The sequence below is a fragment of the Lepisosteus platostomus genome, chromosome 7 (genome assembly GCF_059453375.1).
Source record: "Lepisosteus platostomus isolate fLepPlt1 chromosome 7, fLepPlt1.hap1, whole genome shotgun sequence".
Taxonomy (NCBI): Eukaryota; Metazoa; Chordata; class Actinopteri; order Semionotiformes; family Lepisosteidae; genus Lepisosteus; species Lepisosteus platostomus.
The window spans coordinates 52,430,358-52,455,560 of NC_142617.1; the positions used below are offsets into that span (position 1 = coordinate 52,430,358).

The window sequence follows — 25,203 nt, forward strand, 5'->3', positions numbered from 1 at the left end:
CGCACCAGCGCTCCCCCCTTCCAAAAATATAGATGTGTAACAGGAATAGAGATTTTGCCGTTACATGTATAGAATTTCACGCCAATACTATAATTAACGCTTCCGGAAAGTACGCCTGAAGAACGTCTTTTTAAAAAAAACTGTTAGGTATTTCAATCCACTTTAGTGTTTTAGTGTTTCACGCAGAAAAATACTTAAGAGTTTTTCGATTTAAAATCCTCATCGAGACGCGCTGTTTCTTTACCTGGGACACCCCGTTATGACGGGTATACTTCTTCTCTGTACACAACAAGGTCCTCGCTTTTTTAATTTTCGTGAAGCATCATTAAAACATTTTAAATTCAGAGTAAGGCAGCCATAGCCAGGTACACTGGAATATTAAAATGACGTACAGATATGTCATTTGTGTCATATGTATACATCGCTCTTTTTGCATACGGAACATTTTAAAGACGCTGTAGCGTTAACTGGTTTACTGAATTTCTCTTGGGTGATCGATTCACATACCTACAGGAACACTGGTCAATTCACTCAAAGTCTATGTTGTGCAAAACAGGTGAATATTGATGTTAAACGGCATACCCCGGTGACACAACACAAGCAACGAAGCCATCACCTGCAGTGACCAACTGATCTGAGATCAATACACAAACCCAAGCAAAATATGTGTAAGCAAATGAAGACGGTCTTTTCTGCACAGGGATACTAATTAAAGAATTAAGGAATTCGAAGCAGGGGAGAGCAGTTAAGTTACACAAGGGGCAGAGAGTCCTGGCGGCTACACATACCTGTAAGCCGCTACTGCTCGGTTGTCCAAATACTTCTGCGCGGTCATCACGCCGACGAACAGAAAGTCGCTGGATCTCGGCACCGGCTTCACCGTCGCCTGGGATCCTTTATCTTGGGGTTGCCACACCAGCATGCCGTTGTAGTCTCTCCTCAGACCCCCGCGAAACCCGCAGCCGCCGGAGCTTGCCCTGCGCTTCTGACCAGCTTTCTTCAACTCCGTGGCCCTCGGCAAAATCAGTCTGGAAGCCAGCGTGAACCCGACGACCAGCCCCAGAAGAACGCTGAACCATATTCGGCGGCTTCGACCTGCCATTCCCTAAACCGTCGCCAACTCGGTCCCACCGCTATTCGTGCTGCACACAGCGTCTGTTACGGCCACCTTTAATTGCAAAATTGCAGCACCTCCACAATGCTCCGATCTCTCTCTCTCATGATAGAGATCTCCTCTTAGCGCTTCTTCCCCCTTGCTGCTGCTGCATACGTAGCAACACGGCCCGTCACACCTACAGCTTGTAGTTACACCGTCCGTTTCATGTTACTCCTCTTATCATTAAGATTTCTGAGGTTTCCTGTTAATAGATCATTATCTAAGTCCGCCGTGCCTTCCTTGCTGTAAGCGAAGCTCCTCCATCCCACCGTCTATCTCGCCATTGTGAGTCTGTTCGAACCCCTCGGAGCAAGGCGGCTTAAGCGGACAGTATGTCCTGATGGGCTACCGTAGCGAAAGGCTGATTGGTTAAAAAGTGATGATACGCGTTAAATTGCACTAACTTTTTAAGACCTCAAAAAAACTGATAACTACAGTGATATTTCTTAAGTTTCTAGCTACCTAATTTTAATGCTGCAGAACACGAATAAGAAAAAAAGATACACGAAAGTGTTACAATGTACTTGATCATATGAAAACAATTATGACATATAAGAGTGCCAAGTTATTATCCATTGAGTTGCATAATCAATAAGCTGCTCTCCGAACTTCAGCCAACATTGATGTCATGCAGTCACAGTTTTGTTCAACTTTTCATAAAGATAAGAAAAGTTTTAACATTACTGAAAATGCATCTTTGCACTGACATCAGAAAAATAAAAGCACAGCATCAAAGTACAACAATATGGACAGTGGCTCGATTATTGGATGTGTCCCAATCTTTCTTCATATATCTCGAAATACAAAACTACCAGCTCCTCACTCAGTCCTGGCAGCTATTGTATGAACTTCATCAATGAACTGAAAGAACTTCAGTTCCCGACAATCTTGCACACTCTAGTGGAAGCATGGAATAATGCAACAGCCACTTCTGTTAAAATTACACACAAGGTTCAGTTTCACATCTGTAGCTTTCATAACTCCATATCAAGAAACCCTTCTTTAAAAAATTTCTGAAAATGTGTTGCTATCCAGCCTGTTATGTGAAAATCAAACTACTGTGCAATACTTAAGTTAAATCGTATGAATTCTGTTACAAAGGCAATTCCAGTGAAGCTACTCAAAAAATGAAACTGCACATGTAAGTACAAACAAAATACAATAAATGTGTATTTGCTTCCACGCATACATATTTGTTTCCAATAAAATCTCTGTTTTTGCCCACTTGAAGGAAAATACATCTCTCAGAGTAGTGACTGGACTTTGGGTCTTTACATTACTCAAGTCAAAATCCTAACTGTAGCCATACACAATAATACACAACCCCAGAACCAAGACACAAACAAAAACAAAGTTGTATGTGCATGTCACATTTTTATTTACAGAAAAAAAGCACGGATTCACTGTATAATGTTGAACACAAAACTTAATTTTCACACCAGACTTCCCCTTGTCTTAATCACACAATTTTAATTCTGAAGCGAAGACCACATGGTACTTATTTAATATTCCATTAAATACTTAAAAATGGTGGTTGGGAAGCAGTTCAACTTTTGCTAAACAAAATGCCAATTTCCTCTTTGCAACCACTTTTGCAGTTTTTATAATGCATATTCAATTGAAGCTTCAAAAAGGAAACAATACATCACTCAGCCAAATTATGATGTGGGTAAGCAATTGTGTTCATTACAAACTCCCTTAGCTTGGTAATGCATTTTGTAGCAAACGGAGATAGAAAAGTCTGAAACTTTTTACAATTGAGTTTGGGTCCAAGACTAGGAGACTGAGCTGTAATGTACCTGGCTATGCCAGCCTTCACAGAATAAAGCACTACAAGAGGGGAAAAAACCCACAAACACACACATTCTCCTGAAACTCATCAGTCACCCCCTTTGGCAGCTCTGCCATTTACAAGGGTGACATCATTAAAAGCCGTCGATCTCAGAAGCACAGCGGACTCGTTCCATCCAACGTTCTGCTCAGACAGAGCTGAATAAAAAAACATAGGGATTTAGTCCTAAGTAGCAGTATCACCTTTTACAGTTGACATTTTATCAGTATTTACAACAGCTGATGGCTAAATACTGCGTGCTGCTGTCTAGGACAACAACATAGATTAAGACGGAGTACTAAGAAAAATGGTTACTTTGTCGCCCGGCATAATCAGTACCTGGTATCCAATTCACCTGCATCTCATTTCCATTAAATTGCACAGTGTTTCCTGGAAACTGCATTGCACCTGCAGGTGTTTTTTTTTTTTTTTACAACACCCCGTACACAAGGACAGATGAAGCTTTTTTTGTGCCCAGTAATAAAGATATGGATGGGTTTCCATAAGTCACTGCTACGCTAAAACCAAACTGAGTTGGAGTGGGGGGGGGGTTGGGGTGGAGAGGAACAGCCGCTTGTAAGACTTCATGAATATTGCCAGCTTTCAGCAGATCTGTGCATGCTCTTGGAGCAGGGTCAGAGGTCACTGCAGCAGTGTCACCCTGACCTGCTTTAACCTCATCCTCCAGCAGAGGGTCCCCTCCGGCCAGGTCTCCAGGTACAGGACCCTCCCCCCTCACCCGTTAGAGCGTTGAACCCTGAAAAATGACACAGACCGTTAGAATCTCGGCTGAAGCTGCAATCAGAAGAGCACCTTCATCAAGCCATTTGTGAAGAGGTTTCACAAGGAGTGCAATTATTTTACAAGTTGCCTCTGGTTGCTTACAAGTACAGGGAAGTACATTAGTACTCGCAAAAAATACAACATTGAGTATTAATAGACTGTCAGCAACACTTTGCCTTGTTGCTTACAAGATGCCTGATCTCTTACATTTAGAAAATACTGCATAAAACATGGATCACAGCAGCTAGTTTAAGTCATATAGAATATTCAGTATGCAAAATGTACAATGTTCCCCTATGTTGACTATCCAATTTTATTTCAATTTTTTCTTCCCCTTTCCCCGATACAGTTCTGTTAAGACATAGTTTGTCCAGTTTTGTCTTTTAAAAAAATTAAGAAACTGCACCCACATCTTAAAAATGAGACTTTGAAAAGGCTGTCTAGAAAAATTCCAAGAGCACGTCCAAGCACAGGACGCGTTGCATGAGAAAGAGGCCGATCGTACGCACCACTATCTCGAAGTGGCTTCTTGGTTTTGGGTTTTAAAACTGTTGTCGAGCTGGCTTCCTCTGTGTTCTGCTGCAGAATATTTTTTAAAAAAAAGGTTACTTTTAGCTTGACCAGTGCATCTAGGCTGACAACATACATATTCGATGAAATATGTTGCTTGGAACGACTGCTCACATGCACAAGCTTGGGGTTGCCCTTGTAACTCCTCCCTTCCTGCATGCTCTCCCACATCTCGATCTTCTGCCTTCTCTTCTCTTCCTCAAGCTAAGGAGGAAAACACAGGATCAGCAGTCAGCAGTGCAAGATCTGCTCTTTTCAGCACTGGGATACTAATAGTTTTCCCAACTGTCAGCTTCTTATTTTTAATTTGGCATATGAAGGCTGAATGCTTGCGGGTGATGTTTTAACACCACCCCCATCAAACGGTTAATAGAACACTAAACAGGTCCACACAGTACACACCTGCTTTTGTTTCTCTTTGTATTGCTCCGCTTTAGAATCCAGCTGCTCCTGCATCCTTCGACGGGCGGCTTCTAAAGCTGCCTGGCGCTCCACCACAGCCGAAGGATCTTTTCAAACATGAACACGGGCAACTTCAGAACAGCTCTCAAGTTTCAGGATGACCCGTTTAAGAGGTACGGTGCAAAAAAGAGACACGTGCAGCTCAGGCACCAGCCAAAAGGGAAAATAAAACAACAAACACAAACTAGACACTCAAAAACAAAAACAAAAAAAACAGAAAAGGAAAAGACACCAAACACCGCAATAATCTTCACTGCTGTTCGCAGAATGTATTCAGCACAAGTCATCCCTTAACCTTGAATGATATCATAAGGCAATACACTGGACAAAAAAGGGTTAGAACTCTTATGGGCCCGTTTGGGTCTACGGTTCTGTAATAATCCAGCAGGCCTGTACACTGACCGTGAACATCTCCGGGACCTGATCCATGCCGTTCTGCTCTTCTCTTACTCAGCTGCTGGACAAGCAGGTAAAGAGCAACACACCCGAACAGCAGGCACCAGCCATAATCAGAAAGAAGAGCTCCCACTGCAAAGACAGACACACAGAAAGCTGCAGGTTAAATGTACAGCTTCAAATTCAATCAAGAATTATGCCAAACAGATTAACACTGAAGGCAATTCTGAACTATTCAGAAGTATTCCAAGAAATACGTTAAGTAAAAAATTAAAGAGGACCTCTATGATCTGCTTAGAAAAGTATGGTGGCATGATAATTCGTGCTGCTGCATCTAAGCTCTAGGGCTCAATTCTTTCATTCAGAGTTTGCATCATCTCCCCATGTTAACATGGGTTTTGCCAGGTACAATTCCACCCACCTTCCAAAAATGATAATGGGAGATTATCCCTGAGTGATTGTGTACTTTCTGCAATGGACTAACATCCTTTCCAGTATATACTCCTCCCTTCAGCCCTAAAACTCCAAGATAGATGCCCTGTTTACCACAACCCTTACCAGGGATGATCTACTTCTTGACAAGTTGAAGTCCCTAAGAAATGTAAATGACTTATAATGATCTGCAGAATATAACTTTGCCTTCATGTGGTTTGTTGAAGTTCATTTCACAACTCCTTGCCTGCTTATAGCAGATCTGTTCACCTGAAGACAGGCTTTTAATATTCCCATTTTTACTCCATACAGACAGTTTTGAAAATACAATACAAAGCAGTTCCCGTGTTTGATTTCAGCTGTCCTGGCTTAGAAAAGAGGTGGTCTCCGTGAGAGTCGGTTTTTGGTAGAAAACTTCATTTCCTTGAAGTACAAGATTAACGAATAGTGAAAGTGCATGATTTTTACTCGCGTGTGAAAGTAGTTCAACATACTACACAAAGCCAAAGTATACCGTTTCGGATTATTAGTTTCCTAAATTTAGTTAACTGGTGTATTGCTTGAGAACGGAGTGTCAGGTGCATACTTGCACGATTCCGAATCACTGTTGCGCAGTTAGCAGGATCATTCAGTAAACTGTACCAAACCTTGAGAACAAAATGGCTGTGGCTTCTTAACATGACAACTCGGTTAAACGAGATCAACAGTCTGCAATAATTTAATCGTTATTGGGCATAACATCCTGTCATGCTGATGTGTAGCTTGACCATTATAACAGTACTACTACTAAAAAGTAACGCAATAGTACTTTCTGGAAAGATTATCAAAGCGGTTTTAAAACTCACAACTCTGCTGTAGGAAACTAAGGTCCTGGTTTTCGAGAGGTGTCTCAGTTTTGATCTCAGTAGTCGACTCATCCACTTCCATTTTCACCACAAGCACAGATAAAAACAAAACAAAACGCTTCTTTATAACAGCAGGCTGCCCGTTTCCGCCACGCTTGTTATCCAGTTCCTCCTCAGCCCGCTCCACCAATCACAGCGATGGGTGACGTGGAGCAGCGGCAGGCGGCTAGACAGCAGCAGAGAAGGATGTGATGTCACAGACACCGCCCACCAGTGGAAATGTTTCGTCATCGCAATGTGGTATTAGAAAATACCAAATAGAAAATATGGTCTTTGTAGTAGTTCTCTTTTATTCAACTTCATCCATATTCATTAATATTTTTGACATTTTTTTTATATAACAGAACATCGGCAATTAGCAATACACATTACTACAAAAGCAAAGGGACTTAAAGATAGCACAAAAAACAGCACATTTAAAGATAGCACATAGCACTTCTTATATTTCCATAGCTTTCTTAATGTTTGAGTGTTCCTTTGTCTACACACTGGTATGCCCTGATAATGTCCATAAGGTATCTGAATATTAATGATTCACAAATATAAACAAGGAACACCACTACAAATGAGTAATACAAATTGATAAATAAGACATCCTAATTAATAAAGATTTAATGAAGACAATTTAACAACTCTAGAGCCTTAAATCACTAAATATAAAGGTGGGCTGAGGTTTGCCTTCAGTATTAGTAAAGAACACAGTAAACTCCATAGTGCAAGTAGGGAGCTATGTCAGCATGCATAGGCTGCAAAGGAACAAGTAAGGGTTTATTCCATGCTGAAAAGAGAAGAAAGGAAACAATGTTTTTGAAGAAAACATGAAGGAAACATGTTTTTCTTTTCTTCAAAAACATTGTTTCATTTCTTCTCCTTTCAGCATGGAATAAACCCTTACTTGTTCAATTCCATAGTTCTGTACGTTTCATAAGGAGTGGAACAGAACGTATCCCAGGTATTGTGAGAGACTGATAAAATCTTACAGGAAACAAAGGAACAACTAATAGGTACATTCCATGCTGAAAAGAGAAGAAAGAAAACAACATTTCAGCTGTGGAGCCTTCTTCGGGTGTAAGAAAGATAGTGCAGTCAGCAAAGATATCTTAACTGAGATACGTTAACTTCAAGTTATTGCTGCTTAAAGGGGGTTCCATATGTTACTAAGTCATAGAGTGCTCTTACTTTTTTAAGGCTACTGAGTGTTGGCTGATTTTTTTGTTAATAATGACAAAAAGTTGTGTGTTGTCACATGAAGTAAGATTTATCTACTACCAGGACTTGGTGAGGACTAGGTGAAGGTGAGATATGTCTTAATATGTAAAATCATGGAATCTCAACAGGGTGAATTTTCATTTTCACATCACTGTATATTTACAGGGCAGAGCGGTGGCACTGTGGCCAAGGATCTGTGCCTGTGGCTGGAAGGTTGCCGGTTCAAATCCTGCAGCTGGCAGAGGAATCCTACTCCGTTAGGCCCCTGAGCAAGGCCCTTAACCCCAACTTCTCCAGGGGTGGTGTATAAATGGCTGATCCTGTGCTCTGACCCCAAACCTCTCTCTCCCTGCCTGTGTCTCATGGAGAGCAAGTTGGGGTATGTTAAAAGACAAATTCCTAATGCAAGAAACTGTATATGGCCAATAAAGTGATCTCTTACTTATCCAGCCCTTACCAAGTTGGATGGGGTCACTGCATTTAGAAACCTATTTAAAACTACAATGCTTCTCTTCTTAATGTGTAGTTAAAAATTGTACTCTGGCTTTATTCACATATATCTGGCCAATTTTGTTTGTCCAACCCGATTTATATTTGCATCAATTTATAGAACTGAGTATTTTAGAGGAATAACTTGAAGTGCAACAACAGTGTTGAGCATCCAACTTGAACCCACCATATGTCCACTCCAGAACTACTGTTCCATACTGCTGCCCAAAAGTTTGGCAACTCTAGCTATGATCTTGTAACGTTTTAGAAATATTTGGTAATGTATACCAACACATTGTTAATAACCATATGTAAAGTTTGATTTGAATTACTGTTCATCTGAACCGAACTGCTTAGTGAAATACAATGCAAAGAGTCTGCAAAGCATCATTGTTATCATAAAATTACATCTTTATTTCACTGTAAACAAAAGCAAGCAAACATACAAGAATTTTTCATGTCATGGTTTACACAGTAAATGAGAAATGCATCTTTAACAAATGTAGGGCAACATTTTGTTCAATCATACACTTTATTTAAAGATACTGCCAACATGAACATGACTTAACAAGCCCCATTTGGACATTTACACACATGACCTTAACTGTACATTTCTTTTACATCAAGAGTTTAACTACTAAGCCCCTTATTCTTAATGGTCTGAAATTATAAACACAAAACCTGGTCAGGATCAGAAGCACTTCACAAGATTAAGCATTAACTGATTTACAACCCCAACATTTTAAACAAGTTGTGTAGTCTTTCACAAAGTGGACACATTTTCATGAAAAGGTATAAAAAATAAATCTACAGTTGGGCACTTTCACCCATAGTTTTGGGTGCCTTATATTTAAATAAAATGTACTATGACCCATTAACAGGAATGTCTTCATCCATTTGCTCGTCTTCCTCCTCTTGCTCCTCCTCCTCACCTGCTGGCCCTAAAACAAGTATGGCAACTGATCACAAGTGTTCACGTCCAGACCAGAAGACTGAAATTCTTTAAAAGAACTGTATAAAAAAGCTGATATTTTAGGTCATTCAAATAAACTGTGTTAAGTAATGAAGGACCTTGTTCAAACACAATCCAGAAAAGCATTGAGGGTGAATTGTCACACCCCTGAATTACAGCACAGACAAAACCCAAGGCTCGGGGCAAAAGGCCTTGGATTTTACCCTGAGCCAGAGCCAGACTTTTCTTCAAATGTCTTTTGCAAACTGTTCCAATTAAGACTGCATCCACTTGAAATCATCAGCTGTCAACCATTCACCTACCAGCTAACATCCATTCAGCCCCAACGTATCTGTCTCCAAACATTTCAACAGCAACAGGTGGGTTTTACAGTTTGCATGGTTATTAGTGGGGTGTGATTATCAAGTCTCATCAATATACTGGGACGGATTCAATTTGATCCCACCCAAGATACATTCAAGCAACAGAACATTGACCAAAAAAAACATTTCCTAGAAAAAATCTCTATATAGCACCTCATATGTGCTTTGTGCCACACTAACCTTGCTTCTTATCCCTGCCTGGAATCTGTCCCGACTGCAGTAGTCCATTCAACCTCTCCACTTCAGCCAGAGATGTGGCATTTGCTATGGCATTCTGTAGATTGACAGGAGAACCCACAACATGAAAGCATGTCACAGTAATGACAACTTACAAATACAATACAAAAACAGTAAACAGTAAGTAAAAAATTAAGCAAAGACGGAAAAGACATGCCTGTGCTCTTAGGTGTTAAGATAAAGAGTTTGCTGCAAATAGCACAAGCATTACAAATACCTGTTCTGACCATACAAGAGTCTAGGGTTACCTTAATAGCTTCGACATCTGCTGGGGATGGCCCGGTTTTCTTCTTTTCAGCTTGGAGGGCTGCACCAGGAGTGAACCTACAACACAAAAGCTAAGTGTCACACACACTCCTTGCCACTGTATAGCTTCTCGCAGCCCTTAACACTAAGTTTGAACAACATCAGTGTAGTATCTTTTCTTTGTCAATATACTGATACAGTCGGGTACTTCTTGAAACAGCTCTCCTCAGAAACACTGAAAACCATCAGACTTACTCCAAGACCCAAAACTGAGAATTTATGTAGTTAAAGAAATAGTGGTTGTTTTTCCTAGTGAATGCCCAGGAAAAGTTAACGGACATATGGGCGACTGTGCAACTATCAGCCAGGTTCCAGTGTTTCTGAAGGTCAGTGCTAGATCAAGTGCTTTCATCTTACGTTTTTGTTCTCTTGGCAATATCCTTTGCAAGCTGTGCACCCCGTTTGCCTTTGAACATTTTCTCCGCCTCCTGACGCTCCTAAGGCGATACATCACACAGTTAATGTAAACAGTTTCCACTTGACAAAACGTGTAAGAGAACCGTAAACAAATCCTTTCAGCTTTCCCTAAAAGTACAATTTCCCATTTCTGCCTTGCCATAGTGTATTTCCCCAGTAATGTCACCAAGACTAGAAAAAAAAAACAAGCCGTTATGTCTTGTAAAATTGATGTAGATTAAAATGAAATATTATACATGCACTGAGAAGTTTCCTTGATTCTGCACAGAACTTTAAAGACTCATTTGTCCGAACCCCCTTTCCTTAATAAGGTCAGAATTTACCTTCAGTTTCACCTTCTGGAAGTCCAGCACTCGTATCTGTGGTATCTTGTTGATCACATACAGCCTGTAATGTTTTTTGTTGGTTACTGGATTCCTTAAAAGGCTGAAAAAATAAGTATGAGGTTAGTTTACAGTTGACAGATAATTCAATTTACAGATGTGAACTACAAAGTTTTGGAAAAAGCAAGCCAAATTCAATTTTATTTCAAATTAATTTGAAATTAAAAGGTTGAAAAGTATGTGTTTTACACCAAAAACTTGTATTTACAGGCTGATGCATGTTAAACAGAATGATACACCAATCGATACCTTCTTGATAATATAGTTTGGGTTCAGGATATTGTATCTTTCTGTGGAACTGTGGAGCATTTCCTTACAACAACAAAAAGTTTGACAAGAAAAAGTTGCAAAATCTCCAAAAACAAAATGTTTAGGTACTGACATTTTAATGACTAATGAGAGTTTATACACTGACAGAACTACAGTGAAAAAGCAAACATCCTAACAGAGAAAGTAGAGAAAACTGATTTCTGTGTTTTTTATATTTATCATGTTAATTCCATCTCAATATTCCCTTTAAGCTATGCGGTCTGACTTCTGTTTTCCCAACAGAAAAACGAAAGACAATCACACAGATGTCAATTTATTTTCTATAACCATACTAAAAAGACCTGAATTGTGGCTGGTAAAAAATATATCCAGAACCCCAGCCAGAGCTCAAACAACTCTGGAGTAAAAGTAAGAATCTGTTTAAAGGCTCAAGAATCAACCAAAAACAATAGTTAGTGACTGAGTGGAAATGCGGTCTCTATTGCCAAATCATGCACACCACATTCATAGACAAAATCACTTTCAGCTTCCACAGATCACTAGTAGCATTCAGCAAATTAATGAAAGATCAATGAATGACGGGCTCATGACAGGTACTGACAGAAAAGCATTTACGTCATATGCAAAAATTCCAGCCTGGGTTAAAAAAATTGGACTCCATGTGTATAACAAAACTAGCATTCCTTCCTGCAATATATTACAGAACAGAAATCTTTCTATCAGAAGGTATTTTTCTCTTCAGGTTGTAGACTTGTATTACTTGGAACAAGTAGAAATTTATACCATGCTGAAAATAGAAGAAAAGAAACAACTTTTCGGCTGTGGAGCCTTCCTGTATTACTTAACAATTTGCAGTACTGCTGCAGGAAGTAAGGTTTTAATTAAGATGAATGACAAGAGAAGACAGGACCCATATCCTTATTCATTTAGTTCAGCTCTCTGTTAATGATTATAGTTTTACTGTTACACTTAATACCAAACAAAATTTCCCAATGAATTTCAATTTCAGATAAGAGTATGACCACAACAAGAGTTAATTCATTTTAGAGGAAGCCAAAAAAAAAAATATACCTCAGTAAGGTTAGGCTCTTTACCGATGCAAGAGGATCCAAATCCCCCTAGGGAAAAAATAAACACATATTTAGTAGAAGTTTTTTTTATTTTTAAAAAGGCACACTTGGAAATCCACATTAACACTGGGATGCATGCGAGTCAACACATAACACCACAGTTTAAAATCTTTCTGCATGTGTAAATAAGAAAGGCCATACAAAAAAAAATAGCTTACCAGCTCCTGGATGTTATTACTTGTGAGGACTAATTCTCTCAAATTTGGAAGAGACTGTTCAAGACCTTCACCGATTCGGCTAGAAAACACAAAAAGCACAAGCTTACAAGATTAAACCAACAATGAGGCCCATGCAATTAAAGCCAATTAACTCAAATTTACAGGAAAATACTCTTTATGCAGTGTACAATTATTAATGAATAACAGTTCCAGTTATGCTCACCATATCCTGTTGTTATTCATCAACAGCGTTTTTATTCTTTTCAGCAAGGGAAAGCCATCTAGCTTCCTGATTTCATTGTCAGAGAAATCTATAGTGTCAAACTGATCCAATGTGGCTCCCAGGTTTTCCAGGACAGGGATTTTATAACCTGAACATGAGAAATTGGGATGAGAACAACAAACGGGGACAAATACCACAATACTCTAGTACTGCTGCTTAACCACCACTCTTAACCCTTCATGGCCGGTCAGAAAAGTGTCACGAGGAGAATGTCTAGCATGGTAGGTCTGTCAAGTAAAAAAACCATCAGACTGCACAATGAAGATGGACACTGACCAGAGTTCATCTCTGTAATCGTACTTATCGGCCACTGAAAACAAGAATCTCAGCCACAATCAAGGCGCACCAATCTGCCTAGGTCTCCTTTCAACGAATGAAAAACAAAATGTTTTTTTCAGACTCAACTCTAGTTATTTGTCGCTGAATCATTAGTTTATAGATGTATCTCACTCCTCATCCTTGAAAAATTTATAAACTAATAACTGTATGCATCTAAAAAACAATAGTTGCATATCTCGTATTTAACATGATTTGATACCCTAGCAGCACCCTAGTATTGAACACGGCTACATTTAAAATAGCTGCAGAAACCCGTCAAGGACTTCTGAACTTGCCTTTTATCAATACTGTCGCATAACAATGAAAACTTTAACAAAGAAAACCTTACTGCAATGCACGTGCACGTTCTACTGTTTTCACACAAAAACAGTAAAATTATTACATGCCACGTACGAGTTATTACGCTTATTTAAATCGGTACATTTGTGATCAAATATTTCGCAAGAAACGATTAAAAACAAAACGTTCCGCCTTGAAAGGTTAAGTGCTCGACACATCGGATTTTAAATTGCAAGTGATGATATACAAAATCACAAAATATTATTTAACTCGGTTCAATATCTTCCGCGGCCTTTGTTAAGTTTACCGCTTTACCCATCCTGCGGCCCGCAACGTACCTCGAAGGTCCAATTCTCTGTCGCGAACAGGGTTTGTATACTGAGCCGCCTGTTCGATCAACTCTGCCGACAACTTCACCATAGCAACAGATAGATTTCGTTCTTAAAGAAGGTTACAAATAAAATTTAAACAACCACAACTAAAGCTCCCTCAAGAAAATCTTTCCCCTAGCACGCCGCTAACTGGCTCGGTATTTATTTCCCAGCATGCAGCAGTAGCCAGTCTCGAACCATAGAGATAAACACATTAGAGCGGTTAACCCAACCAACCCCGGATGTTTCCGTATGAGAAATGAGAGGCCATTTTGGTAGGGCTCATAATCCAGGGCCTGAAAGCAAACCTGTAGTGCGTAGTAAAAAAATTACTAAATTATAGAGAGTCTACAGAAAATGCGAAACGATATTTTTATCATTTATTGTTTTTAAAAGTATATAAAACATTTATGATAACATTATGTTTATTAAGACATACTGATAAAAATACAGATGCTACTCATCCCTGCACTATATCAGCTATATTACTGTGCAACTCCCAACTGGTAACCCACTGAAACGATGCAGGTGTGAGCCTGGCCAGTACCTGGATGTGAGACCTTCTGGGAAAGCTAAGGTTGCTGCTGGAAGAGGTGTTAGTGGAGCCAGTATGGGCCACTCACCCTGCAGTTTGTGTGGGTCCTAATGCCCCAGTAGTGACATGGACAGTGTACTGTATAACAAACGACGCTGTCCTTCGAATGAGACATAAAACTGAGGTCCCGACTCTCTCTGGTCATTAAAAATCCCAGGGCATTTCTAGAAAGGCGTAGGGGTGTTACTCTGGTGTCCTGGCCAAATCTCCCTATAGCCTTTGTCAATCATGGCCTCCTAATAATCCCCATCTATGATTGACTTCATTACTCTGGTCTCCTCCCCACTGATAGCCAATGTGTGGTGAGTGTTCTGGGGCACTATGGCTGCCGTTGCATCATCCAGGTGGGGGTGCACACTGGTGGTGGTGTAGGGGAGACCCCATTACCTGTAAAGCGCTTTGAGTGGAGTGTCCAGAAAAGCTCTACAGTATATGAGTTTAATGAATTATTGCACAGCTTTCAGGAGCTGGTGCTGGAGACTGACAATGAATGTGGACCAATATGGAGACACAGAGAGCAGGAGCTGCTTAACAATCATTCATTTATACATTTACTTTCCTTTTCCTTTTTCATACAGTGACATGTGGCATTTCACATCACAGCTGCATCGACCATATTGAGACAGAGAAGAGCATGAGCTTGGATGAGATCTTTGGATCATTTGGTTACTCAAAGCCAAGCAAGCAAGACGGGCTAAATCGCCTCTGCTCATTTGCAAGCTGTCCTTATGAAGGACTAGAAAGGTTTGAATTCGGTATTCTACTGTAAGCCTATATACACTACAGACATGTAAATGTAAAAGAACAGATTTTTTTGTTTACATAAACATTTGTAGAGAGAGTTTAAAGTGTTTTTATTAAGTTTATACGAACACTTCATACAGTACAATTGACTTGATTTACATACATTTATTGCTTAGCTCTTTCCGAAAGAATATAGTTCTACATTTGGCAGTTTGCAAAGGCACTTAAAGTATTAAAAATTAAGCTCTACACCTCAGCAACATTAGAAATAATGCACTCACAATGCCAATTATGCAAGGCATCATCTTATCTATTTCTACCATCTTAATGAGAAAGTCTCTTTAAAAAGATGATTTCATTAATAGCTTACAGACTCGGCATGCAATGCTACTGTGAGACAGACTACCTTCCAATTAAAAAAATAGACACCTGTATTTAAGGCTTATAGGGGAGAAAGATCAATAAAATAACCTCTGGGGCTCACATTCCAAAACATTTGCTTATGAAATCCCAGTTGTCTCCAGTGGTCATATTGCATGCTAGGTCTGGTAAGCCTAGTAAGACGATGTCTTCGTCAGCACACTGTGCCAGCTGGCAGCAGGGAGACCCCAGCGCTGACTGGGGTCCCTAACCTCATCCTCCACCGCTCCTCCGAGAGGCCCTCCAGGAGGAGCCACAGCCCCCATCTCCTGACAGGGGGTTGTAGTCTGTGGAGGCAAAGACACAATGTACTGTAGTTCAGGTAAACGTTTAACCAGTGTTGTAAGACAAGAAGGTTTCCATTTTAATCTGCATCTGTTTTTTGCTTCACGAAACTTATTTGTATGTCCTGCGCAGGTTAATGTGCGTGGAAAAGTGGTTCTGCCCTTGTGTATGTCAGCACATTAGATGATGCACCACTACTATCACGGAAAACTGCCTTTTCATATTAAACTGCGGCAATAAAACTGATGGCTGAGCCCTTTTCCCCAGCCTGGTTTCCTGTGGGTTTATGTACATTAGGATATGCACTTGGAGTCGAGGCCTGATGGGGTTTAGGATGACAGATGACTGTTATGCATACCGTCTTGTAAGAATGGGAAAATGCCAAGCATACACATTTTAACCAACAGTGCTGAGGCCAACAAATACATGAAGAAACTCCAAAATTTCACCTCTGGCTGCAGGATGAGAGAGCAGCTTTGCTCCACTACTTTCATGTTAAAGATATTTGTAGCTAATCACAATACTTATTCCCTGTACATCTTCAACTTATTGGTATGGATTTTCTAATATTAGGAGAATCACATAGTGGCAATTTAAGTTCACAGACCAGTTGCTGTTCTGGCATGCTGTCTATTGGGAGTAGAAGTAAAGATCAGTGTTATTATTAGCTCTTCTTACCATTTGACCTTAGAGGCTTCTTGTCTCTTGTCTTCTTGGGAACTGCAGCCAACTCACTTGTCTCTTGCTATTAAGAAAGCAAAGACACCACATTCATCCCACCAGGTGGTTTAACTTGCACCGCACAATTTCAAAATCCTGCCATTGATTTCTTCCATGGGGAAATCATTGAGAAGCTGTGCTTTTCCATTAGCACTCCTGGAATGCAACTGCCGGCAGACTTAATAACATCATCGCTTTTCTTTCACATTCATCAGTATTCCACAAACAAAACAATAAAGCCGAGGTACTTTTCACTCAACTTTCACCTGCTCTGGCACATTTGTCTTTTGAAGTATGTAAGTATGTACTGTACACTTCCACGGCCTTTTTAGCTTCTCTGTGGCTTTTCCATGTTTTTACCTTGTTTTGCCATATCTTCCCATCATTTGGGTCATACTTTACCTTACAAACTATACTGCCCCAGGCACAGCCTTAAGTGTACTATACATCATTCTGCTTTTGCCAGTTAGATTATCATAAAGGTTTGCACTTCAGTGTTTCTGCATGGGGAGAATAGTGTTTGTGGAAAAGAGGTGAGATCCATGTGCAACATCACATGTTTTGAGACTGCTTTCAGGGTGGATAACACAGTACAGTGTATGGAGCTTATGTGATTTGGTTGATCATTTTAAAATACCAACCACGCTCTCATGGTACGGTCTACCTGTGCTGCCTTCGCCTTCCCTCGGTAGCTCTTGCCCTCCTGCATGAACTCCCACTTCTCAATCTTCTCCTTCTTCTTCTGCTCTTCAGCTTCTTTATCTCTCTGCTGCTTCTTCTCCGCCTCCTCCATCTGTCAAAGCACAGAGGTCACAGCATCTGCACTGGCTCACACATGCACAGCGCCACTCCCTTTTGTAATGCTGAATCAATGAAGTAATTATGACACGCTTGTGCCAGTAATGTTTTGTAAAATATTCGAAAGGAAGGAGAAACATAAGACATGTTTAAAGTAATGCTTGCAGGAATTTGCAAGAAATTGCATAGGGCTAATAAAGAGATATTAATCTTATCCACAGTGAATTCCCAAACAAATGTCGTGCTTTCCCTTTCCAGGAAAAGGAACCACCTGTGGGGATATCACCAAAGTATTGCTTTGGGTGGACTGATTGGGGGTCCTGGCACAGCCATTTCAGTCTCTGCAACAGAGGTCAGAGATCCGGGCTGCACTTCTGAATTTCTGCACACCATCAAAACAAAAAATTAAGACATCCAACCTGGATGCACAGAACAAAAACCGGACCATCTAGATGAAAACTAGTTTAAGTAGGTAACTGCTCAAGCATGCGTAGACTGCAAAGGAACAGGTAAAGATTTATTCCATTCCAAGAGAGATAACGTTTCAGCTGTGGAGACGTCTTCAGGTTCTTCTGCATTCAGAGACAGATGAAGAAGACTCCACAGCCATAACATTGTGTCTCTTCTTTTCCTTTCAACATGGAATAAACCTTTACCCTGTTCCTAGGTGAAAACTAGACAGGTGGCAACCCAGTCCGCACACTTCATAATGAATTCAGTGTCCTTTACACAATTCTGCTGTGCACTGTCTGTGGAACACTACAGGATACATTTACAAGGCAATCTTCTGAAAACACTTCGACATGAATTATTTTCAAATACACCAGAAGGGCTGGGATTGAGGGCAGTGTATTTGTGGCACGTACATTTTCTTTGAGTATCCAGTTCATATCGTTCATTAGCTAAATGTTCGTTAAAGAATGAAGTGCAGAAAACTTTCTTTCTTAATCAGACTAGTCAAACACAAACTGATCATCATAAAAAATACAGCTATATTGTTATACTGTACTTAACTGCTATCTGCAGTATTGTAGCCTTCAAATTATTTTCTCATGCAGGCAAGAATGCCATTTTTGTTCCTTGACTATTTATTGCATCATGTTTATGGAAAAATACAAAAAGTGTGCATTTACAATTCAGTCCGTTTTCTGAAGTGCTCAGTCCATTATTTTGAAAAAGGATTAAATAAAACAGGCTTGGCTTAATAGAACAATAGACCATTTATCCCACTGATTCTGATATGCAAGGGGTATAGCATTCCCCAGTGGATTAGTAATTGATTTACTGAACCATTACATTGGCAGGTTTGCATGGAAAGGGAAGAAAAAAACACTCGAAATGCTGCCTCACCAATCTGGCTTTGTGGTGTTCTGCATCTGCGTCCATTTTGTCCTGCATCCGGAGCCAGGCTGCTTTCCTGGCATCATCCTGAGCCACATGTTCTCTGGGATCTACGAAACAACAAGACCTGTCTTCCCCAAAGATTCCATAGTAAAAGGTATCATAATGAGAGGAGGAGTGCGTTAGGATGTCATGTACTCATACACGAAGACTCATATTGATTTTTTTCAGGAAAGATTCTGCTGCTGAAGAACTTAGTAACACCTTCTAACTAAGACTCTGCAGTTATTTTTTCCAGTGAGTCAAGACATCATTTTGATGGTGTCTGTCCTGCAGCAACAGTAGTGCATCCGTTCTGTACAGTAACTGTACTGTTATTTTCTAGTAACACAAGAATTAAACATTTAGTATCTAGACTATAGACTATCACGTGAACAGATTTGGTTAAGCATATTTGCAAAAAGCTCCCTAATTCATTACAACTTTCCTGCAAATGTAAATGAATAATATTAATAATAATAATTTATAATTTATAAATAATAATATATTAGATATTAATAATCTAGTCAAAAATAAGGGCTTAACATAAGCCTAACATAACATAAGGCTTTGTACTAATATTTCAGATCACCTCCAGTAGATAGCATCATCCTAGCATACTATAACTCTTTTCAGTGCACTGCTGAAGCTCAAATGCTGTCACTCTTAAGTAACAAAAGATGATTTTATTATAAGGGATTGATATTCTACATAATTTAAAGCTGAGTAAAGGCTGTTGCTAAGGTTGTTTTCTTGTTTTTAGTCTCTCTGTGAAGATATCTAGGACACAGAGGGAAAATGTGTTCAGTCACAGAAAGCAGTCAAAGGCCAAGGATACCATAAACAACATTTATTTTGAAGGCTATTCTCCTAATCGTGTACACAAATTGAGACCCAGCTGACGTTTCTAGTTAGTATTCAAATGTGATCCTAGTGTAGATCTGTCAGAAGTATTGTCTACATGGGTTGTGCAGGCCATATTTAAAGATCTTGTTGCTCTATATTTTTTTCTTAAAATCCCAGATGTTTTCCTGAAATCAATGCCAGTACATCAAATCTTTTTATAAGTCACCATGTCAGATGAACATGTAGCTTGTTCGATTGTTCTGATGGAACTTCAAGCCATTTACTTTTTTTCTTTCTTTGAAATCTCAGTAAAGTTTTTTTTTCTAACTTTGCCTCTATGCCTCTAGGGACACTGGTATACTTTCTCAATAGTTCAGCAGATGTGATATAGAAGCACAGAAGTATTGACTTCTAAAGTCCTTAAGGTGCGTTCAGAAGCATGAAGGGCTTGCAGGGCTTGTTTTAACTGTGCTGCACTGATTACACAGGAAATGTAACTGAAACATGGACCTTGATTTCTTACAGAGATTGAAAGAAACAAATCCCTGATCAATTGTATTTCATAGGTTCAGTTTATATTTTTCTAGATAATCAACATTTTTTGTTCTTTATACAATAAGAGATGCCGTAAAAGCAATTTAGGCTCAATAGAACAAAGCTTGTTCCTATTTTCTCCCAGTAATAGATTTTTCTGCTTGTAACCTGTGATGAGATTTGCTCAAACTGAGCTGGCTGACTGCCGCTCCACTAATAGTGTGACAAGTGGAAGGGAACAGGTCTCCCCCAGGGCAGCTGTGAAGAGTGGGAAGAGACTGTGGGCAGGTTTTCTGTCATACTCTTTATCAGGATGCCCCCCATGGAGCAGAGACAGACGGTCTTCGGTAAGACAAAAATACACAAGGGGAAAGAATACATTTTTAGATCTGAAGTTTTAGGGCCTATTTTTAGATCTGAATAAGGTCGCAAGTGCAATGCAGGTTTTGAACAAAGTCAATTTCTCGTTCGGTAGAAGTCACCCACTCTTACCTTTACCTGGATTGAAGTACACAGGCTCTTATAGCACTGCTCTCCTTATACCTCAAGACATCCAGTGCAGTTGTAAGAGAGCATTTATCTCATTTATACCTAAAAGCATTCAATTTGTGACCAATGAAAAGATTGTTTGCAGGTAGGGATCTTGTTGTGGTACTGTGATTGTATTGTATTATAGCATATCTGTTGTATGTTTATGGACTCTTTATGTGCAAGACACATTCCCTAAGGGGCAATAGAGGTTACTTCAATTCAACCTATCTACACAGAGCTTAAAACAACTCTTATCCTGGCAAAAGGAAAATCCACCAAGCCCTGTAACCACTCTGAAGCCAGATCCCTTAAAACAACCAATTTGGTCATGTCCCAGTGACCCTCACAGACAGAAACAGAAAGAAAATAAACCTTAAATACAAAATATGCATTACAACAGTCCCTTCCCCTGCACTCTTCTTCATCGAGAGAATCACAATATCACCTGTCTTCTATGAGGATTCCCATTTATTTTTTTACTTTCAACTCTTTTAATACTTGTTAGAAATCGCCCTGAAACCTCCATTAATTCCCTGCACTGTGGGAACTGCCTTTGCCAGCGACTCTTCTCTTTCGCTGGCTCCCTGACGCGGAGCAGAGGCGGCGTCACGTTTTTTTGTGAGCCATCAGTTAAGTTCTTCAAGCAGCCTGTATGTGCTAGCTGGGCTCTGAAGTTAACCTTGAGCTTTGACAGAGCCACAGCAGAGATGAGAGCAGCTAATTCCATTAGACAGGTGCGATTCTCTCCCTGCCCTGGGCAAAGCCTTTTACATTCAGCACGGCACGTTTCTTACCCCTCTCTGCCTTCAGCATTTGATTGTGGCTCGAGTCAGCCTTCACCGAGGGACTGGGAGCACAGACCTCACTAGGCTGGGGTTGAAAGACAGAAACGCAAAGTGAAACCAAAAGAAAAGCTGGCTATTCTCATCCACGTTAATGGTATGCACAGCAAAAATCCTGAGCTGTTAATTGCATGCTATTTAATGAATGCATCATTTTACACTGGAAAGTAAATTAAATTAAATCTCCTGGCAGAGAAGGAGAGATACTTTTCGGCTAGAATGGCTTCGTGAATAACTTTTACTTGAATAGTGGGCTGTTCAAATGTAGAAAAGTTGATCATAATGCCTTAAGTTTAATAAAAGATAATGAACCTTAATAATTTAATTGAATTAAATGGAGCAAATGAAGTTGTTTTATTTGTACATTCAGGTATAAATTACAACCAGGCTAGGGAGAGCCGGGGGGATGGGGAGAGTGAGGTGGAGTGGAGTCCCTGCTGCAGGCTCTGCTGCTGTGTCTTGAGTGAGGTACTTTTCCCCAGTGGCTCCAGTCCACCCAGCTGTGAGAGTGGGGACCAGCATTGCTGGGGTTGATGCCCGCAATGGAGTGGTGTCCTGTCCAGGGAGGGGGGTTGCATGGTTTGTAGCCCATTGAATGCTACAGAAACCAGGATGAGCTCAGCTCATCGAGCTGCTGTGGCTCTGGTATGAGTTTTACTTTTAGCGAGAGCTTAAGAGTGAGTTCATGCAGCCAGACTGCAGCAGACTAAGGAACACAGTCACAGGCTTCTCACACGGAGTTGGAGGATATTCCAGAGTCTTCTGAACTTCAGGTAAGCCTCTTGGTATATATTTTGATATTTCTATCTAAACATTAATATTTAAACACAATTAATGTCTTATGAGTATTATTCAGGACAACATTGGATTTAGCCTTGCAAGACTAGACCTTTGCAGCTTAACATCCAGTTAAGTTGATTTATTGTAATTAGAACTGTACATTGTACATTGTACAGTTGTACATTGACCCTGTTAATTAACAGTTAAATAATAAATGAGCCTGTTATGGAAAAGCCTATTGGAAGGGACACTAGCTGAAATATTCTCAAAGCTTTTACCTTTTCTAGCTCTGTTTGCCTGACCAGGGCATCCTGCTGTTTTTGCATACGCAGTCGGGCTGCTTTCAATCGGTCATCTTGGCTTATCCCAGAACCCGGGCCTGGAGAGAGAGCAGGGCCTGTCAGCGCAAGGACTTCCAGCTGTCGAGCAGGCTTGCATCTCCTGAACAATTCATCACTTCCATAATGGTGCAGCTCAAAGTCAGGGCCTCATACTTACAGTATCACGCTGGAAACTCATACCGTGGTGAAAACACAAAGCAAAGTGCTGTTTCCCAGACCAATACAGTATGTATCTCAGCTCAGCACTCATCAGCTCATCTTTGACTCAATCCTCCTGTCTGAGGTTTTATAACAGGTCACGTCATGATGCAGTAACATGATTGCACTGCTAGCACTGACAAGCACGTATAGAAGACACACAAAGATGTCTAACCTCTGCCTTCAGTTTCTCAAACCGAAAGATCCTAAGTTTTTACAAGGAGTTTTACAATGAAATACAAAAAATATTAAATTGATCATACAAAAATTATTGAATTGACAATATTTTTATATTTGTTTAGAAATACCTTTTGCTGTAAATACTTCTTTCTGTTCGGTCTAGGGCAATAGTTTAAAGCAGATTTTGTTGATCAAAGAACTTCCTGGACCTGAAGCACATGTATATAATGAAACACGGCACAAAAGAGGGTGACTCACCTGGTGTTTTTGCCAAAGGATATTCCATCTGCTACGAAGCCCAGATAAAGTGTGAATCTGAAATGTCTTAACAATACAAGCAAAAAATAATATAATATTACATATAATATTATAATTTAATAATATAATAATATATTATATAATAATAATAATTATATATAATAATAATATTAATATAATATTATAATATTACATTTGTTATATAATGCCAACATTGATCACGAGGATTAAAAAAGGAAAGGAAAAGAGAGGCTGTATTTTAAGATGTAAATGTGCAAAACTAATAACACGGTTAAAAAAATAAATATCCCAAAATTAAATTTGTGACAGATCCAACTGTTTCTTCCCGCAGACCATTACTGAAGCAACTAATGAATCTAGTAAGATTTAGTTTTCACCATGACATACATTGACATACATGACATACATTATAAGGATTAAAAAATAATAATATAGTAAATAGGTTATACACACCATCACTGATAAAAAGCAAAAAAGTATTTTCTGTTTTTCTAAAGTTAATATCTTAATCCTGATGTGTACTACTCTGTAATTCAGAGAATTAGTAACTGGTCTGCCCTGCTTTGCTTTGTAAAGCTCCTTAAGGTCTCAAAACAAATTAGAGACTCAAGCCTCTCGAGAGCAGATAATCATAGGCTTATGTGAAAGTGAGTGGTATCTACCTTGAGTCATGGTCTTCACTCCTGTTTATGCTACATGATTTTATGCTGTTTAGGCTTGTATAGGGTTACTTTTCATAGCCGTATGTTGATTATAAATAGATCTGATGTTGCTTGCGCTCAATTTAAAGTTCTGATTGTATGAGAGAACAAAAACACTTCTTTCAGTGATTGATTCATAAGTCTTTTGTTCATCTCAACTGAACTGAACCTCAGAATAGCATAATTGCGAGTTAATCTTAACTTTCTGATCAAAGTGCAGTGTGTTTTAGAAAGAAAGGCTTTGTATTCCTGCAAGGTCCTGTCAGTCAAAAACTGTTTTTTGTCGACCCTGGTATATTGATGAAGCAGATTATGAGATTAAAAAAACTACAATTAAAAGTTTTATGAATTTATAATTTATAAGTCTAATATACTGTATGTACACATCGCTTTAACTGCTTCTTTTATTTTAATTATGAGGTGCGTGAACCACAACAGAAATTGACAGCCACGCCTTAAAGATGTAATAAACACATTTTGTTTACTTTATTTCACCAATTTTAATAAACTTAAATCTTTTTAGATAACAAAATCCCATTTTACATTTTATCTCATGAATCATTGTCCTGCACAAGCTGTCTTTTGAAGATCCAGAAATACGGAAGTCACTGCCTCTCGTTATTAATTATATTTTCAAAAAGCTAGTCGTAGTATAGAGTATCCTGTGTGACATTCAGGATTTAAACTGAAATGATCCATTACTCATATCACTTTTCAGTGAGAAAGGCAATTCGATTGCTGGTAGCCTGAGACCCGCCTGAGATCCTCAAAACCTCTTCAGCGCCATCATAATTTAAGAGATTACAAAGTAATTTTGCAGACGACGCAAGATACAGTATAAACACATTCTCGCCAAAATGGAAACTGGGAATCACGTCTCTCACGCAGGAGGAAATGAATCTATGTTTTGCCATGACATTCTGAGATATTCAAGGTAATGCTAGATTTTATTTTTATTTTTTGTTTTTCAAAAAGGCATTCATTTCCTCTAAGAAGAACGACATTTCTTACCTTGGCAGTCAGTTTTACTTTCACTCTTTCTGACTATTGCCGTTTTCTTTAACATCCTTAAAGGTACAGAACTTTTGTTGTGTTTTTTTTATTATCGGATTACACACAGTTTTAGTGTTTGTTAAATATGGGAATATGCAGACTGTGTAACATATACATGGCATGGGCGTTAAACTGTAGTTACTCAGTGAAATTTATGTAAATTTAACTTGTTGACATTTTATTAGGAATCTGAATTTAAAAACTGTACTCCATGTGTGTACTCCATAAAACAACG

General features: G+C 39.4%; 4 protein-coding genes across 7 annotated transcripts in view; all 4 read right to left on the bottom strand.

The window, feature by feature from the left end:
• The window catches only part of chsy1 (chondroitin sulfate synthase 1), a 55,186-nt gene extending 53,680 nt beyond the window's left edge, over positions 1-1,506 (bottom strand). Inside the window, exon 1 of the mRNA XM_088641165.1 lies at positions 789-1,506. Coding sequence (XP_088497291.1) covers positions 789-1,102 — 314 coding nt within the window. The 5' untranslated portion in view covers positions 1,103-1,506. The remainder of the gene's footprint in view (positions 1-788) is intronic.
• A 1,004-nt stretch (positions 1,507-2,510) lies between these two features.
• LOC148659187 (selenoprotein S-like) lies at positions 2,511-6,670 on the bottom strand. Of its 2 annotated transcripts, none has more exons than XM_088641167.1 (6): positions 6,476-6,670; positions 5,205-5,330; positions 4,743-4,849; positions 4,455-4,544; positions 4,280-4,346; positions 2,511-3,744 (listed from the first exon to the last, which is right to left on the bottom strand). In XM_088641167.1, exons 1-6 carry the CDS (start codon positions 6,555-6,557, stop codon positions 3,659-3,661), a joined length of 558 nt encoding a protein of 185 aa, XP_088497293.1. In that variant the 5' UTR covers positions 6,558-6,670; the 3' UTR covers positions 2,511-3,658. The 2 variants fall into 2 exon arrangements, with proteins under 2 accessions (XP_088497293.1, XP_088497292.1); XM_088641166.1 differs by having other exon boundaries at positions 4,280-4,349.
• A 1,953-nt stretch (positions 6,671-8,623) lies between these two features.
• Positions 8,624-13,934, bottom strand: snrpa1 (small nuclear ribonucleoprotein polypeptide A'). The gene is made up of 9 exons (XM_088641168.1): positions 13,709-13,934; positions 12,693-12,840; positions 12,470-12,548; positions 12,253-12,299; positions 10,852-10,954; positions 10,469-10,548; positions 10,054-10,129; positions 9,749-9,842; positions 8,624-9,174 (listed from the first exon to the last, which is right to left on the bottom strand). Exons 1-9 carry the CDS (start codon positions 13,788-13,790, stop codon positions 9,098-9,100), a joined length of 786 nt encoding a protein of 261 aa, XP_088497294.1. The 5' UTR covers positions 13,791-13,934; the 3' UTR covers positions 8,624-9,097.
• Positions 13,935-14,861: 927 nt separating this feature from the next.
• On the bottom strand, positions 14,862-25,064 carry LOC148659189 (selenoprotein S-like). 3 transcript variants are annotated; one of them, XM_088641169.1, is made up of 8 exons: positions 24,927-25,064; positions 23,194-23,259; positions 22,495-22,595; positions 21,389-21,464; positions 18,654-18,754; positions 17,170-17,298; positions 16,464-16,530; positions 14,862-15,787 (listed from the first exon to the last, which is right to left on the bottom strand). In XM_088641169.1, the coding sequence occupies exons 2-8, from the start codon at positions 23,219-23,221 to the stop codon at positions 15,714-15,716; spliced, it is 576 nt and encodes a 191-aa protein (XP_088497295.1). In that variant the 5' UTR covers positions 23,222-23,259; positions 24,927-25,064; the 3' UTR covers positions 14,862-15,713. The 3 variants fall into 3 exon arrangements, with proteins under 3 accessions (XP_088497295.1, XP_088497296.1, XP_088497297.1); XM_088641170.1 differs by lacking the exon at positions 24,927-25,064 and adding an exon at positions 23,877-24,902; XM_088641171.1 differs by lacking the exons at positions 23,194-23,259; positions 24,927-25,064 and adding an exon at positions 23,064-23,149.
• Between the last annotated feature and the right edge of the window lie 139 nt (positions 25,065-25,203).

Bases quoted from the DNA above. Each gene is read 5' to 3' on its own strand.
- LOC148659189 (XM_088641169.1), bottom strand. From the start codon at position 23,221: ATGGAATATCCTTTGGCAAAAACACCAG. The intron at 22,596-23,193 runs GTGAGTCACCCT...CTCTCTCTCCAG, and splicing joins TCCTTTGGCAAAAACACCAG to GCCCGGGTTCTGGGATAAGC. The intron at 15,788-16,463 runs GTAAGAAGAGCT...TTGCCTCCACAG, and splicing joins GAAGCCTCTAAGGTCAAATG to ACTACAACCCCCTGTCAGGA.
- snrpa1 (XM_088641168.1), bottom strand. From the start codon at position 13,790: ATGGTGAAGTTGTCGGCAGAGTTGATCGAACAGGCGGCTCAGTATACA. The intron at 10,955-12,252 runs GTATATTTTTTT...TTATTTTTTCAG, and splicing joins AAGAGCCTAACCTTACTGAG to CCTTTTAAGGAATCCAGTAA. The intron at 9,843-10,053 runs GTAACCCTAGAC...GTCAATCTACAG, and splicing joins CAGATGTCGAAGCTATTAAG to AATGCCATAGCAAATGCCAC.